Raw genomic sequence first — 14,425 nt, forward strand, 5'->3', positions numbered from 1 at the left:
CGATTCGGCTCTCCCTCCCGCGTTATCCCCGCAGCGGGGCGCGGCAGGAGGGGGCGCCAAGGAGGGGCTTCGGCCCCAGGGGGATTCCGGCGCCGATTCTTCCGAATCCGGGTCGTTTCTCTGAGGATTTTGCGGGCTTGCTGCGCAAGGTACTTATGTACAAGCGCAGCAAGCGCTCCCGAGGGGGGGGGCTCTGGGGAGGGCTCCAACCAGGCCCCACCGAGTAAGCGCAAGGCGAAAAAGACTGCGATGCTCGCCCAGGAGCCAGCGCGAGGGAAACGGCTTCCCCGGAGCGTACCTCAGGAGTCAGATCCAGAAGATTCCTCCACGGCGGATACTGGTGGTCTCGAGGAGCCCCCGAGGAGGGCTGAGGAGACGGGGGCGGATGGCTCCGTCCAGCCCGGCGCGGTAGCAGGTACCCAGGCAGCGGATGGGGATGACCCCAAGGTAGTCCGTCTGTTCCGCAGAGAGGAACTGTCGCCATTCATCCCGGCCATTCTCCAGGACCTGGGGATAGAGGCTTCCCCAGTGGTGGTCCGCCAGAAGGTCAATATGGATCCAGTGCGACTGGGATACCCCGGAATTAGGGTTGATAGTCAGCAAGGCCATGGATAAGCTCTACCCGCTCCCGGAGGAGGCGCTGGAGCTTCTGCAACTTCCGAAGGTGGATTCAGCGGTCTCCACGGTGACGAAGAGGCCCAACTATCCCGGTCACGGGGGCGACGGCCCTTCGGGATATACAAGACAGGAAGCTTGTAGTGCAGCTCAAGAAGATATTTGAGGTATCCGCCCTAGGGGTGCGGGCAGCAATCTGCACTAACTTCACCATGCGCGCTAGTTTACGCTGGGCCCAGGTCCTTCAGGCGAATGCAGGCCTGTTGGCGGAGGAGGCGTCTCAGGCTGATAGATTGGAGGCGGCAATAGCTTATGGAGCCGACGCCCTCCACAACCTGCTGCGCACCTCTGCTAGGTCCATAGTAGCCGCAGTTTCGGCGCGCCGTCTCCTGTGGCTACGCAACTGGGCAGCGGATGGCTCTTCCAAAGCCCACCTGGGTTCGTTACCTTTCAAGGAGTTGGATGATTTGATGGTTTCTCTGGGAGAGAACAGGGCATTCTAGCTGCCCGAGGATAGGGCCAGGGCGCGGCCCTCCTTTACGGCCAGTGCCCGGTTCCGGGGGCCCAGGAAATCGCGCCCTCAAAGATCCGCCGGCTCTTCGTATAGACCATCTTCTTCCCGGAACACTCAATGGCAGCAGTCCTTTCGTGGGAAAAGTTACGGGGAGCAAGGCGGGGCCCTGTCGGGTGCGGGGTCCAAGCCCTCGCATTGAACTCCGGCCGGTCCACCTCTCGTCGCGCCTGCGGCACGCCGTTCCAAATGTAGGGGCGCAGTTAACTTTATATTTCGAGGAGTGGACCAGGGTGACGTCGGGCCAGTGGGTCCTCGACGTGATAAGACACGGCTACGAGTTAGATTTTGCTCGCATCCCAGCGGACGAGTTCCTGCAAGGCCCCAGGAAGAGGGCAGCGATGTTGGACACCTTCCGTCGGCTGGAAAGCTTGGGGGCCATATCCCCCGTCCCTGCCGATCGGTGCGGCTCGGGCCGTTACTCCATTTACTTCGTAGTTCCCAAGAAGGACGGCACTTCAAGGCCAATTCTGGACCTCAAAGGGGTAAACAGATGTCTTCGCGTTCCCCACTTCGAAATGGAAACGATTCGGTCAGTTATCGCTTTGGTGCGTCCGGGCGAATTTCTGACTCCTCTGGATCTCACAGGAGGCGTACCTTCACGTGGGCATTCAGCCATCGTGCCAGCAGTTTCTGAGGTTCTGCGTTCTGGGGAGGCACTACCAATTTCGGGCGCTCCTTTTTGGTCTTGCAACGGCGCCTCGGACATTCATGAAAGTGATGGTGGTAGTGGCGGCACAGCCGCGACGGGAAGGTCTTCTAGTTCTTCCTTACCTAGACGATTGGCTGATTCGGGCGAAGTCAGAGAGTCAGTGTCGATGGGCGGTGGACAGGGTCCTCCAGTTCTTGCAGTCCCTAGGCTGGGTGGTCCATTACAACAAAAGTTATTTGGCTCCCACTCAGTCCTTGGAATATCTGGGGGCCTTATTCGACACGAAACGGGGCAGGGTAATCCTCTCTCAAGATCGGATATGCAAACTGCAATCTCAGGTGCGGCGTCTGTTGTCTCTTCGCCGTCCACGAGTCTGCGATTACCTGACGGTGCTGGGGTCTATGGCTTCAACGCTCGCGTTGGTACCCTGGGCGTTCGCTCACCTGCGGCCATTGCAGTCTTCTTTGCTGTCCCGTTGGACACCAGTTTCAGAGGATTTCTACCTACTGCTCCCGCTTGTGGGTCCGGCGAGATCCAGTCTTCTTTGGTGGCTGGATCCAAGTCATCTGTCCTGTGGCGTATCCCTTCTCGTTCCCGACTGGACGGTGGTGGCCACGGATGCCAGTCTCTCCGGCTGGGGAGCAGTTTGCCTAGGGAAGTCGGTGCAAGGTCGTTGGTCAGCGTCGCAAGCTCAATGGTCCATCAACCACCTCGAGACCAGAGCGGTCTGTCTGGCTCTCCAAGCCTTCATACCCTTGGTGCGGGGACAGGCGGTCCGAGTACTGTCAGACAACGCAACCACCGTGGCCTACATCAATCGTCAAGGAGGGACGAGAAGTCCACTGGTGGCGGAAGAGGTGAGAATTTTGATGGCCTGGTCGGAACAACATCTCAGCAGCATAGCAGCGTCTCACATTGCCGGGGTCGACAACGTGCAGGCGGATTTCTCAGCAGGCATCGTCTAGATCCTGGAGAGTGGGAACTGGCGGTCGAGGCGTTTCTTCTCCGCTGCAGGACGTGGGGAGTTCCCCACTTGGATCCGATGGCCACGTGGCACAACGCGAAGGCTCCGCGTTTTTTACAGTCGGCGTCGAGAGCGGGGAGCAGAGGGCGTCGATGCGCTGGTGCTCCCTTGGCCGACGGATGTGCTGCTGTACGTGTTTCCCCCGTGGCCACTGATCGGCAAGATCCTGCGGCGTGTAGAATTGCACCCATCCAACGTGATCATGGTGGCACCGGAGTGGCCACGCCGTCCATGGTTCGCAGACCTCATTCAGTTGTCGGCGGAGGCTCCCCTTCGTCTCCACGGCTTCGCGGGGCTGCTTCATCAGGGCCCCGTCTGTTTGGAGGATGCGGATCACTTTTGTCTCGCGGCATGCTTTTTGAGAGGAATCGGTTAAAGAGCAAAGTTTACTCGGACGCGGTTATTGCTACGCTGCTGAGGTCCCGGAAGCAGTCTCCGTCCCTGGCTTATGTCAGGGTCTGGGTAGTTTTTGAGGATTGGTGTATGAAGCGAGGTTTGGATCCCACCGCCGCTGCGGTCTCTGATATTCTGGCTTTCCTCCAGGTGGGACTGGCCAGAGGCTTGGCGTGCAGTTCCCTACGGGTCCAAGTGGTGGCACTTGGTTGTTTGCGGGGGAAGGTCGGGGGGATCCCCTCTGGCTCTTCACCCGGATATAGCCCGTTTTCCTGAAGGGGGCTAAGCATCTCCGTCCTCCCTTGCGTCCTTCCTGTCCGGCTTGGAATCTTAATTGGGTTCTTTCTGCCTTATGTTCGGCACCGTTTGAGCCTTTTTGCAGCGCTCTACTGTCTAGGATCTCACGTTGAAGACCGTGTTTCTGGTGGCGATTTCTTCGGCACGCCGTATCTCGGAATTGCAGGCGTGGTCATGTAGGGAGCCGTCCTTGCGACTCTCCGCCACAGGCGTTTCCTTGCGCACGTCCCTTCTTTCTTCCGAAGGTCGTCTCGGCTTTTCATTTGAATCAATCCGTTGAACTTCCCGCTTTCGCGGTCGGGGAGTCGTCGGATCCGAAGACGAGAGACTTACGAAAGCTGGATGTGAGGAGGTCCCTCCTTCGCTATCTGGAGGTCACTAATCCTTTTCGGATAACGGATCATCTGTTTGTCCTCCTTTCTGGTCCCAAGAAAGGGGCTGCAGCGTCTCGCACGACGATCGCCCGTTGGCTCTAAGAGGCCATAGGCTCAGCGTACTTTGTACGGGGAAAGACTCCGCCGGTGGGTCTTCGGGCTCATTCGACAAGGTCTCACGCTGCGTCCTGGGCAGAGTCTTCTCAGGTGTCGCCCCAAGAGATTGTAGGGCGGCTACCTGGCAGTCGTTGCATACCTTCGTCAGACATTACCGTCTGGATGTTCAGGCCGCTGAGGTCGGAGGGTTTGGAGAGAGGGTACTCCGAGCAGGACTCTCTGCTTCCCACCCTCGGTAAGTTGGCTCTGGTACATCCCAGGTGTCCTGGACTGATCCTGGTACGTACAGGGAAAGGAAAATTAGTTTCTTACCTGATAATTTTCGTTCCTGTAGTACCAAGGATCAGTCCAGGATCCCGCCCGCTGACGGAGAGTCCGCTCATCGTTGTTTCCTTGCGCTCACCGCTTGTTCGCTCTCCCGGTTGGGGAGTCCGGTTCCCGCAGGGGTTGGAATTGTTTCCGATTGAATGGCAAGTTTTGTTAGTTAGCTATGGTTGCCCTTTGGGTTTCTACTTTGACATTACGTATGACTGAGGGGCTGTGACTGGCACAGGGGCTTATATGGCTCCGCCCACAAGTTTTAGTCTGTCTCCATCTACTGGTGCGGAGTCACAACCCAGGTGTCCTGGACTGATCCTTGGTACTACAGGAACGAAAATTATCAGGTAAGAAACTAATTTTCCTTTATAATGTGGGCTCACTTAAGAGGACTAAATCTTTGGACTCTATCGCCCATGTTATATCGGGTCTACAGTATCCTTTCCTATATTAACCAAGGGGCCTGAGTACAAGCTCCCCAGGCCAGATTGGAGGCTCTGTTATCTGTACAATTTGGTGAATGGGAATTTGGAAGGGTATCCCCAAGGCCAGATTGGAATAGATCTACGATGACAGGGAGTCTTCTGAGCTCTATGACTGTAAGGACTGCTGGGCTTGTCTCATATGGAGACATGCCATGGGAGTGACATTAACTGTTGCTGCCATGAAGTCCAACATACTCAACATGTCCTTATGCTAATGTCCACTGATTCTAAAAAAATCTCCCTAAGTCTATGATCTTGTTGATGGGGAGGAAGTCTTTTGCCTAGTTGTGTTTAGCACAGCCCCAAAGAATTTCAGTTGAAGTGATAGGTTTAGGTTTGATTTTAGATAATCGATAATAAACCCTAGTAACCCAGATGGTGCTGTGAATGGAGTATTTGGTCCTGCCTGAGATATATTCTTAACTAACTAATTATCTAAGTAGAGAAACATGAATCTCCAGCTTACATGGAAATGCACTAACTGTCTTAGACTTTTTGGGGTAATTTTCACATAGCCCGCATAGTCTAAAGTCTGCGGATACCTTTTACCTGCAGACCTTAGCCAGAATTTTCAGAGACTATTTAGGTACATGTATCGGCTTTGAAAATCTGCAAGTGTGTGCAGAGCTGTGTGGCATAGATGCAGTTATTTACACCTGCTATTGAGCATGTGGATTTACATGTACACTTTCAAATTGAAAAAGATGTGCATAAATCCCAAATCTGCTCCAACTCCTTATTTTCAAAGAACCATTTATGCATATATAGCCATGTTAGATATGCATAAATTCCTTTGAAAATTACCCCCTTTATGATAGTAGGCAAAAAGGCAGTGTGTGGTTCTGAGATACTTCCTGTGACTGGGATGTAAATCTATGTGGGTATATGCATCCTTGATGTCCAGAGAACACAGTCAAGTCTCCTTTGTTTAGAAGTAGAATAATGGTGCCCAGGGAAATCATCTTGAATTTTTTTCTTCAAAAAGTTGTTTGTTCCAGGTCCTCAGGTTCATGCTGGGATGGACTCCTTTGGTTGTCTTTAGCACCAGAAATACTTGGAATAAAATCCACACATTCTTTCCTGTGGTGGGAAAGACTTGACTGCTTGGTGGGTGATTTGGTGGGATTTTCAATAGATGTTATTTATTGACCTCCTTTATAATCTGGAGAATCCAGCTGTCTGAGATTATGAGAGGCCAACCGTTTACAAAAAAATCTTATCCTCCTTTCAACTGGCAGATTGTCTGGGACAGAGACTGGAATCCTGGCTATGAATTCAGAATCCAGTCAAAAACCCATCCAGAGCTGAATGGATTGCTGTTTTGGGTTTTGAGTTTCTGTGACTGCATGGGTGAGGCCTTAAACTCTGTTACTGATAAAGATGATTAGATGGAGAAAACAGTCTTTGAGAAAAAAAAACTGTACCTCTGAGGCCCACCCATTCCTCTGACCTATAAGCCAGACCCCAGGACTCTTTGATAGAGATGTGAATCGGAACTGAAATCGGATCCGATTCTGGTTCCGATTCACATCTCTACTCTTTGATGCTTCAACTCAGAGATATTATTATTGTATTATTTATCTGATTTATATTCTACCTTTCGGGCATTTCAAAATGGATTACATTCAGGTATTGTAGGTATTTTCTTATCCCCAGAGGGTTTACAATCAAACAGGGTCATTCATCAAATCGCCTTGGGGTGTTATTACGATAAAAAATGCATCAAGAGATGCATATGCACATTTTAAAAATTAGTCAAAAGGGAGGAGTTTGGGCAGAGTTAATGAAAATGAGTTGTGTTTAGCTTTGCGTGCGATAACATTAACACATGTTATCGCAAGTTTTAACACCAGAAATAACTACTTTTTCCTGGCGTTATGCTGTGCGATGTACCCGAAACGGCATTTGCGATATTTATCACAAATGCCATTTTGGGCAGGAGACGGAAGAGGGGGAAGGAGAGGGAGTGCCTCTGGGGAGGCACACATATTAGTCAACTATTTATACCACTGTAAGAGGGCCAACTAGTAACTCAAGGTGAGGTTGTGGTGTTCTAGGGTTTGGGGGGCAGTTTTCCATGCACAGTTAGAGGTATGAACAGCACAGTACACATCAGTGAAGATTTGATGTGATTTGGAGTAAGGAAAGATACACAAAGATGAGATTTGTACATTGTACTCTTGACCTAGTTTGAGGCACTCTCTACCTAGCTGCCAAAATGCTCAGTATTAATAACTGCACCTGTCTGAGGTGTTAAATAAGTGCCTTATTTGACACTTAACCAGTCAAAAGAATTATTCTGACTAGTTCTCTCTTGAAGATTACAAAGGTCACAAAGAAGAGGAGATGTCCTCTTGGATGGCCAAAAGGGGAAGTACTGGTGGCAGTGGTTTGGATCCCTGGATACCAATAAAACTGAGTCTCAACTTGGGATGGTAAACTCACCAACAGATGGTGCTGCTTGGGAAAGCGCACAAGAAGTGTCACCATCTCCCTGCTCTCAGATCTGTGCACCAATGTAGAACCATGCCCACGTCCGGATATCGCCACTTGACATTTAGTGATAACTATCTTCAGGTACAAGCTTGATCTTCTCATGAGCTGAGCAGGAAGGTTCCCTGTTCTTAAGTCCATTGTTTGGCTTCAACTCCAAGACTGAGGGGTGCGCTTCTTTGACATTAAAGGCTAATCCGTGTTTGGTGCAGCTATTGGATCCAATGGATCAGTCTTCGGTGCCAGTGGGGCTGTACTAGTCTTTTTTGTGGAGACGAGGTTGAGCAACTTCAGTCTCCAGAGCTTGATAGTCCTGGGTCCCATCTTTATGCCATATCCAAGGACATCATACTCTTACCCTAAGTTATGCAATAACTCAGATAGTCTGATATACATCTTGTGGTTGCAAGACGAGCAATACTTGAATTCTAAATGAGAGATGCATTTGAAAGCTGTCACAAACAAAAATAAACTTGGAGATGATGGCTGTGGGGGAAATTCCATCTGTGTTTGGAAAAGCTCTTCTAAGCTTTCCCAGAACACTCCAGGAGTGTTCTGGGAAACTTAGACATCACCCACATGTATAACTGTTCATCCTGTTTGACCTTGAGTAATTTGAGCTTCTAAGTATTTTAAAAGATTTGATTTGTAAAACTAAAAGTGAGATCAAATTTCAATAAATAATCAGAAAAGATAATGGTATCTCACACCAGCTTGTGACACACTTTATGACAATAAGGCAAAGTCTAAATAAGCAGCTAAGTCAAGCTTTTATTTCTTTTTTTAAATTTATATAAATAATGGCCTATTATATAAAAACAACACTAATGCAAGCATATTCAACAGTTTGTTAAAAGGGCCACCTGTTGCTTTAAATTGGTTTCTAAACTTTAAAGCAAAAAAAGAAAAGGTACTTATATAATTCATTCTGTAATCTTTACTGAGACCTGTATGAAACTACATTTGGCCATCTCCCTTCTGATCCCAAAAACTGTGACAGGCTTACAGTCTTTCAGCAGTATAAGGGGGGTGAAAGGACTGATAAGGAGCAATAAAATCCATTCACTTTAGTCCATGTTCATCATAATTACCTGTAGCAGATTTAAGGGCCTGAGACTTGAAGTATTTTTTAAACCAAATGGGCCACCTGTTAAAGAAAAGTCTTATGTTTAAAAATACAATATATATTTTACACCAGTGTTTAAAAAAAATCATTAATTTGAGAGACTTTTGGACCCCCCACTCCTAAGAAATTAATTTTTAGTTTGCATCAAAAGGACATAGTATGGCTAGAATGGTACAGAGAAGGGCAAAAAGAAGAGTAAGTATTTGGAACAACTTCCAAAACTTCTTCAAATTGGAAAAGAGACTATGGGAACTATGACAAGAGGCATTTAAAATCAAGAAAGGTTTGGAGAAAGTAAATAGGGAATCATTATTCATTATGAGCTTATAAGAACTAGGGTGTATCTGATGAAACGATCAGGCAACAGTTTTAAAACTGCCTTCCCCCGTTCCCTTCTCCCCCACCCTTTACCCCCTACCTTTTCCTTTTTTTCGATTCTATTTCCAAACTTACTTCAGCCCTTGGGCTGAAGTAAGTTGCGCGTGCTGGCCGAGTGCCAGCGCGCGATCCCAAGCAGAGCGGCAAATGGCTGCTGTGCCTGCAGCCTCTGACCCCCGCCCTCCCCATCCACATCCCGCCCCCTTCCTGCCCCTTTAGTAAAGCCCCGGGACATACACGTGTCCCGGGGCTTTACGCGTGTCGCCGGGCCTTTTGAAAATAGGCCTGGCACGCGTAACCTTTTTAAAATCCGGCCCAGTGTGAATTAAGAAAATATTTAAGAAATCTGCTACAAATAATTTTTTTTTAAATAATGGAAAAAACTAATTGGATTAAATATTAGGGTTCAAAGAAAAAATTGGTTCTTATCTACTAAATGTCTTTCCTTTATTCCTACCAGACCAGTCTAGATGAATGGGTTTTTCTCCCCTAAAAACAGATGGAGACAGAGAATAAAAACTTTACTGTATCTCTAGGTACATAAGCTACTGTGCCACCTGCAGCCTGCTAGTATTCCTATAACAAGGTTCCAAAACCACCTCACCTCCCCAGACGAGCTGCAGAAATTCCAAAGTTCTGGTGAAGCCCAAACAAGCAAGCAGCCCCTTTCAAAAGAAGGTTCCGAATGTCTCAAGACAACAGAACACACAGAAAGAACTCTGCACAGAAACACAGGAGAGCTTGTCTTCAAAACTCAAAGCATGGTGGGGATTCTGGATTGGTCTCGCAGGTCTTTTCTAAAGGAAAGAAAATTAGCAGATAAGAATCAATTTTTTCCTCATTATTGGCCACCAGTCCAGTCCAGATGAATGGGATGTATCCAAACCACCCTATCTTGGGAGGAAATCAGAAAGGCACCTGCCCCAAAAGCTGCTGCATGGGAAGCGTGGACATCTACCCCGTAATGTTTGATGAAAGTGTGCAAGGGTGACCATGTCGCCGCCCTCGAATATCCTGGAGAGGTACCAACTGCCACTCTGCCCATGAAGCTGCTTGAAGCTCTTGTAGAATGAGCTTTAAGATATTGGCAACATATAGGCCTTTGAAATTTTAAGCAGATTCAAAAGCTTCCTCAATCCATCAAGCAATAGAAGCGTCAGAATGCATTTCTCCCTTAATGCATTCACCAAAAAGAACAAAGATGATCCGATCTCTGAAAACTTGTTCATGACATCCAAATAACTCAGCAATACTCTATGCATATCCAGTACATGCCAATCCAGAGACTGCCCTTCAATATCTGACTACAAACGCTAAACACAGGCAATTCCACTGACTTACTGGGATGAAAAGAAGATGCCTCTTTTGGCAATAAGAATGGGACTATATGATTCGAAACTCCATCCCTTGAAAATTGGAGGGAAGGGTCCCTGCAGAACAAAGCCTGCAACTCCAAAAGATGTCTGGCAAAACATATTGCCACCAAAAACACAGTCTTGAAAGAGGCTCAAAGGGAAGTTAACATAAGGCTCTCAAGACCAAATTAAGATTCTGTGGGTGCAGCAAGATCTGAACCACAAATGCTTCACACCCGTCTGAAACTGACTTTATCTGGATGCATAGCGAGGGAAAACTTCTGCATTTTTCCCTGACAGAGGGCAATACTGCCACTTGCATCTTGAGAGAGTTCAGGGCTAAACTTTTCTGAAGCCTGGTTTGCATAAAGGAACAAATCATTGTAATAGAAGCCTGAAATGTAGACAAAACTGCCTCCTGTTATCAAGACAGCTAGCTCTTTAAAACTAATACATAGCACTATCATTCCAACAATCACATCCTTAATCAATGAATCACTCTCAGAGGGATTAGTCCCTGATATGGCAAAACAAGCAGTGATAAAACCTATACTAAAAAATAATACCAGCAGTTCTGACAATTGGGAAAATTATAGACCAATTTCCAACCAGCCCTTTCTCTCAAAAATTCTCAAAAAAGAAGTTTTATCACAAATAGAAGACTATCTAGATGACCATCACATTCTACATCCAAACCAATTCGGGTTCTGGAAGAATCGCTCACCCGAGTCTTTATTCATATCCTTAATGACCCCATACTACAGGGATTTAACAATGACAAATCTGATTTCCTGGTACTACCTGACCTAACAGCAGCCTTTGAAACCATTGACTATAGCCTACTTTTCCAGGAGATGATAACAATGGAATTGACGGCTATGTAATCAAGTGGCTCATCTCCTTCCTATCAAAAAGGACTTTCAAAGTCAAATTGGGAAACCAAATGCCTGACACCTTCCAGATCCGATGCAGGTGCTCCCCAGGGCTCAGCTCTCTTGGCAACTCTATTCAACATCTATATGTTCCACATGTAAATTACTATCTGATCTAGGAATCGCCTTCTCCATATACGCCGATGACATTCAGTTTTATATTCCATGCACAAATCCATTGAAAATGCAAGACTGACTCTCGCAACACAAATGAAGACTAAACAACATGAACTGTCTAAACTCAAATTAACTCTAAATACTAACAGAAACCCCGAAATCATTGTTATGAAGAAATCTACCTTTGATGACTCCTCAAACACTTGACCTGGGTAACTTCAATATTACACCCTCAGACCAAGTACGGGACTTAGGTATACAGACTGATGAGTTCCTAACAATGGATAAGCACATAAATAAATTAATCAAATCTGGCTATGCCAAACCGCGCTTACTACATAGACTGAAACCTTTGCTAACTCATGCAGATTTCCGCATGGTCCTGCAGACTCATCTTCTCAAACTTAGACTACTCTAACTCACTTCTACTTGGAGTACCCAACTGTCTTCTAAAAAAAACCTACAATTACTACAAAATGCCAATGCCTGACTATTAACAAGATCAAGGAAATTCGATCACATCTCACACTCTCTAATAGCTCTTCACTGGCTACCTGTACAATCCCAAATCAACTATAAAGTCCTAACATTAACACACTCCACCATCCATTCTAACAACTCTGATTTGATAGGGGTAGCTCTACAAGCATACAAGCCACAGAGATCATTAAGATCTCAAAACAAAGGATTACTAGCTGTGTCATCATTACAGAATACTCATCTAACAAAAATAAGAGACAGTGTGTTCTCAATAGCAGGCCCAAAAATATGGAGCTCTCTACCTGAAGCTCTATAACTGACTCCAGAAACAAATTCAAAAGTGACCTAAAAAACATTGTTATTTCAAAATGCCTATAAACTAACTTAAAATCATCTGAACTCAAGAGCACTTACCCTCAAGGACAAAGTCATTTAAATTTTAAATTGTATGTTTTTTGACCTTTTCAATTCAATGTATGTGTTGATCTATAATATGGATGTCATGTTGTAAACAATTGTGATCTTTTATTTGGGATGACGGTATATAAAATGGCTAAATAAATATATAAAATAAGACTCAAATACCTTCCAAAATTGAACATTGGATAAAAACAAAAGGTTTCCTAGCCTGAAGAGTGAAAATCACATCCTCCAAATATAACCCTTAAACCTCAATTGTCTCCTCTGAAAAGCCATGTGGCGAGTCAAAAGTGTTCCACCTGTTCCAAGCAAATAAGATCTAGGTGCAACAGTTCAGACACCTGTCTGAGCTTCAGGATACCATCTATGCTGAGGGACATCTGGGCCACTCCAGTACTACCAGAATCACTTGTCCCCAAATGTCTTTTCATGGTGTTAGCACCCTTCCGATTAAGGGCACTGATAGAAACACATACAGGAAACATCTTGAGGCCACAGTTGAACTAAGGCATCTAAATCTTACAACTCCATCTCTCTTCTGTGACTGAAGCACCTCTTCTTGGCACCTTGGCAATCTGCCTCATCACCATCAAGTCCACCAGTGGATTGCCCCATCTGGATCTGATGAGCACAAACACTTCCTGTGCCATCTCACACTCCCTGAGATCCAGTCTGTGCCTGCTCAAGAAATCTGCTTGCAAATTGTCGACTCTGGCGATGTGAGAAGCCGAAAGAGCCACTAGATGAACCTCAGTCCATTGAAACAACAGGCCCATCTCCAGGAACACTGCTGGACTTTTGGTGCCTCCTTGTCTGTTTATATACTCCACTGCCATTGTATTGTTCAACACCTTGACTGCACTGTCTCTTTACTCGAGGCAGGAAGGACGGACAATAAGGTTCTCCTGATCGCCCTCATCTCTAATCAATTGATGGACCATATTGCCTCTGTCACCATCCAGGTGACCCTAAAGCTACCTGCCCCTGACTTACGGCCCCCTAGCCAGAGTCACCAGAAAAGGTTGAGCCTGCTTCTCTCAGAAGGGCAATTTGACCTCATAATTCTGCATTTGAGGATGCCAATGTGATAGCAGTGCCTTCTGCAATGGCCTCATATGTGCCACCACCCAAGGAATGAGATCTAACATGGATGTCACCGAGCCCAAGGCCTGAAGATAATCCCAGGCCCTGAGCACCTTCAACTGCAACAATTGGCAAATCTGTGTCTGGAGTTTTAACAGATGATCATCTGACAGAAATACCATCCCCTCTCTTTCTTAAACTAAGCTCTGAGATACTCCAATACCTATACGGGCTCCAAATTGCCCCTTACCAAGTTGATTATCCAGCCAAGACTCTATAATAGGTGAACCATTGCTGACCAAGTATTAACCCAGCTCCCAGAACGTTGCCTCTTCCAGAGGACTCAGAGCCAAACCATCATCCCTGGGGATCCACCCTGAGGGGTTCTCCAGAAGGTTCTCGGAGGATGCTCCATCAAAACAACAGACTCAACCCAACCCCTGGGGGTCCAGCAGCCATCTCTTAGTCCTACTAGAGAATCAAGGATCCTCTGAGGGATCCCCCTGAGAGACAGGGCCACTAGACCCTGAAGGAAACCATATGCAGGATGACTACAAATTCTGGGGGAAAAGGATTCAGAAGCATCCCGAAAAACGATCCCCTGCAGGACCTCCACCTGCCTTATGCTGGGTTCATGTTTCATTGTGCTCTGGGAGCTCTTCTAAGGCTTCTGTTGATTCTTCCTGCACCATCAGAAAAAAGGGGGGGAAATAGCTGCTGTTCCGAGCAAGCAAAATCACCCGTCTTTTTCTTTGTTGCTGTCCACCTGATATCGCCTGCAAAGAGGGTTTCCCATTCCCTTTGCCATCATCAGCGCAGGCCCAACACTCCAATCTTGGCATGGCAATCCCAGCAGGCCACACATCACTCGCATGATCTGAGGCTGCAGCCATAAGTGTTAGCACCACATGACTGTAGTAACTCACTGAGTTCTGCCTCTGCTTACCTTTCCCTCAGAACTGAAGAAGCTTCACACAGCAAGCCCACACTGTGGACAGAAAACTTGCCAGCTCCAGGCCTCCAACAGCTGCTCTTGTAGGGCTTGGCTTTTTTATTTAATTTCTTAAAGTTTCTTACACTGATGGTACTCTAAAAAGCACCAGCAAAGTGAAGAAAGATGACAATATTTCTCTGAAAGAAAAGCTGCAGGAGCCAGACCATGCAGAACTTCAGGAAGGGACGAGGAGGAAAGGGA

At 47.1% G+C, this 14,425-nt stretch overlaps 1 protein-coding gene across 7 annotated transcripts in view; it reads right to left on the bottom strand.

Moving 5' to 3' along the window:
- The window catches only part of SUPT20H (SPT20 homolog, SAGA complex component), a 270,381-nt gene that overhangs the window by 15,353 nt on the left and 240,603 nt on the right, over positions 1 to 14,425 (bottom strand). For 6 of the 7 annotated variants that reach the window (XM_029602737.1, XM_029602736.1, XM_029602739.1 and 3 more), the window contains one exon: positions 8,431 to 8,486. The exons of the other annotated variant lie outside the window; for it this stretch is intronic. In XM_029602737.1, the coding sequence (XP_029458597.1) occupies positions 8,431 to 8,486 (56 nt within the window). The remainder of the gene's footprint in view (positions 1 to 8,430; positions 8,487 to 14,425) is intronic. 7 annotated transcript variants of the gene reach the window in all.

This window comes from Rhinatrema bivittatum, chromosome 5, assembly GCF_901001135.1.
Source record: "Rhinatrema bivittatum chromosome 5, aRhiBiv1.1, whole genome shotgun sequence".
In the NCBI taxonomy this organism is placed as follows: domain Eukaryota; kingdom Metazoa; phylum Chordata; class Amphibia; order Gymnophiona; family Rhinatrematidae; genus Rhinatrema; species Rhinatrema bivittatum.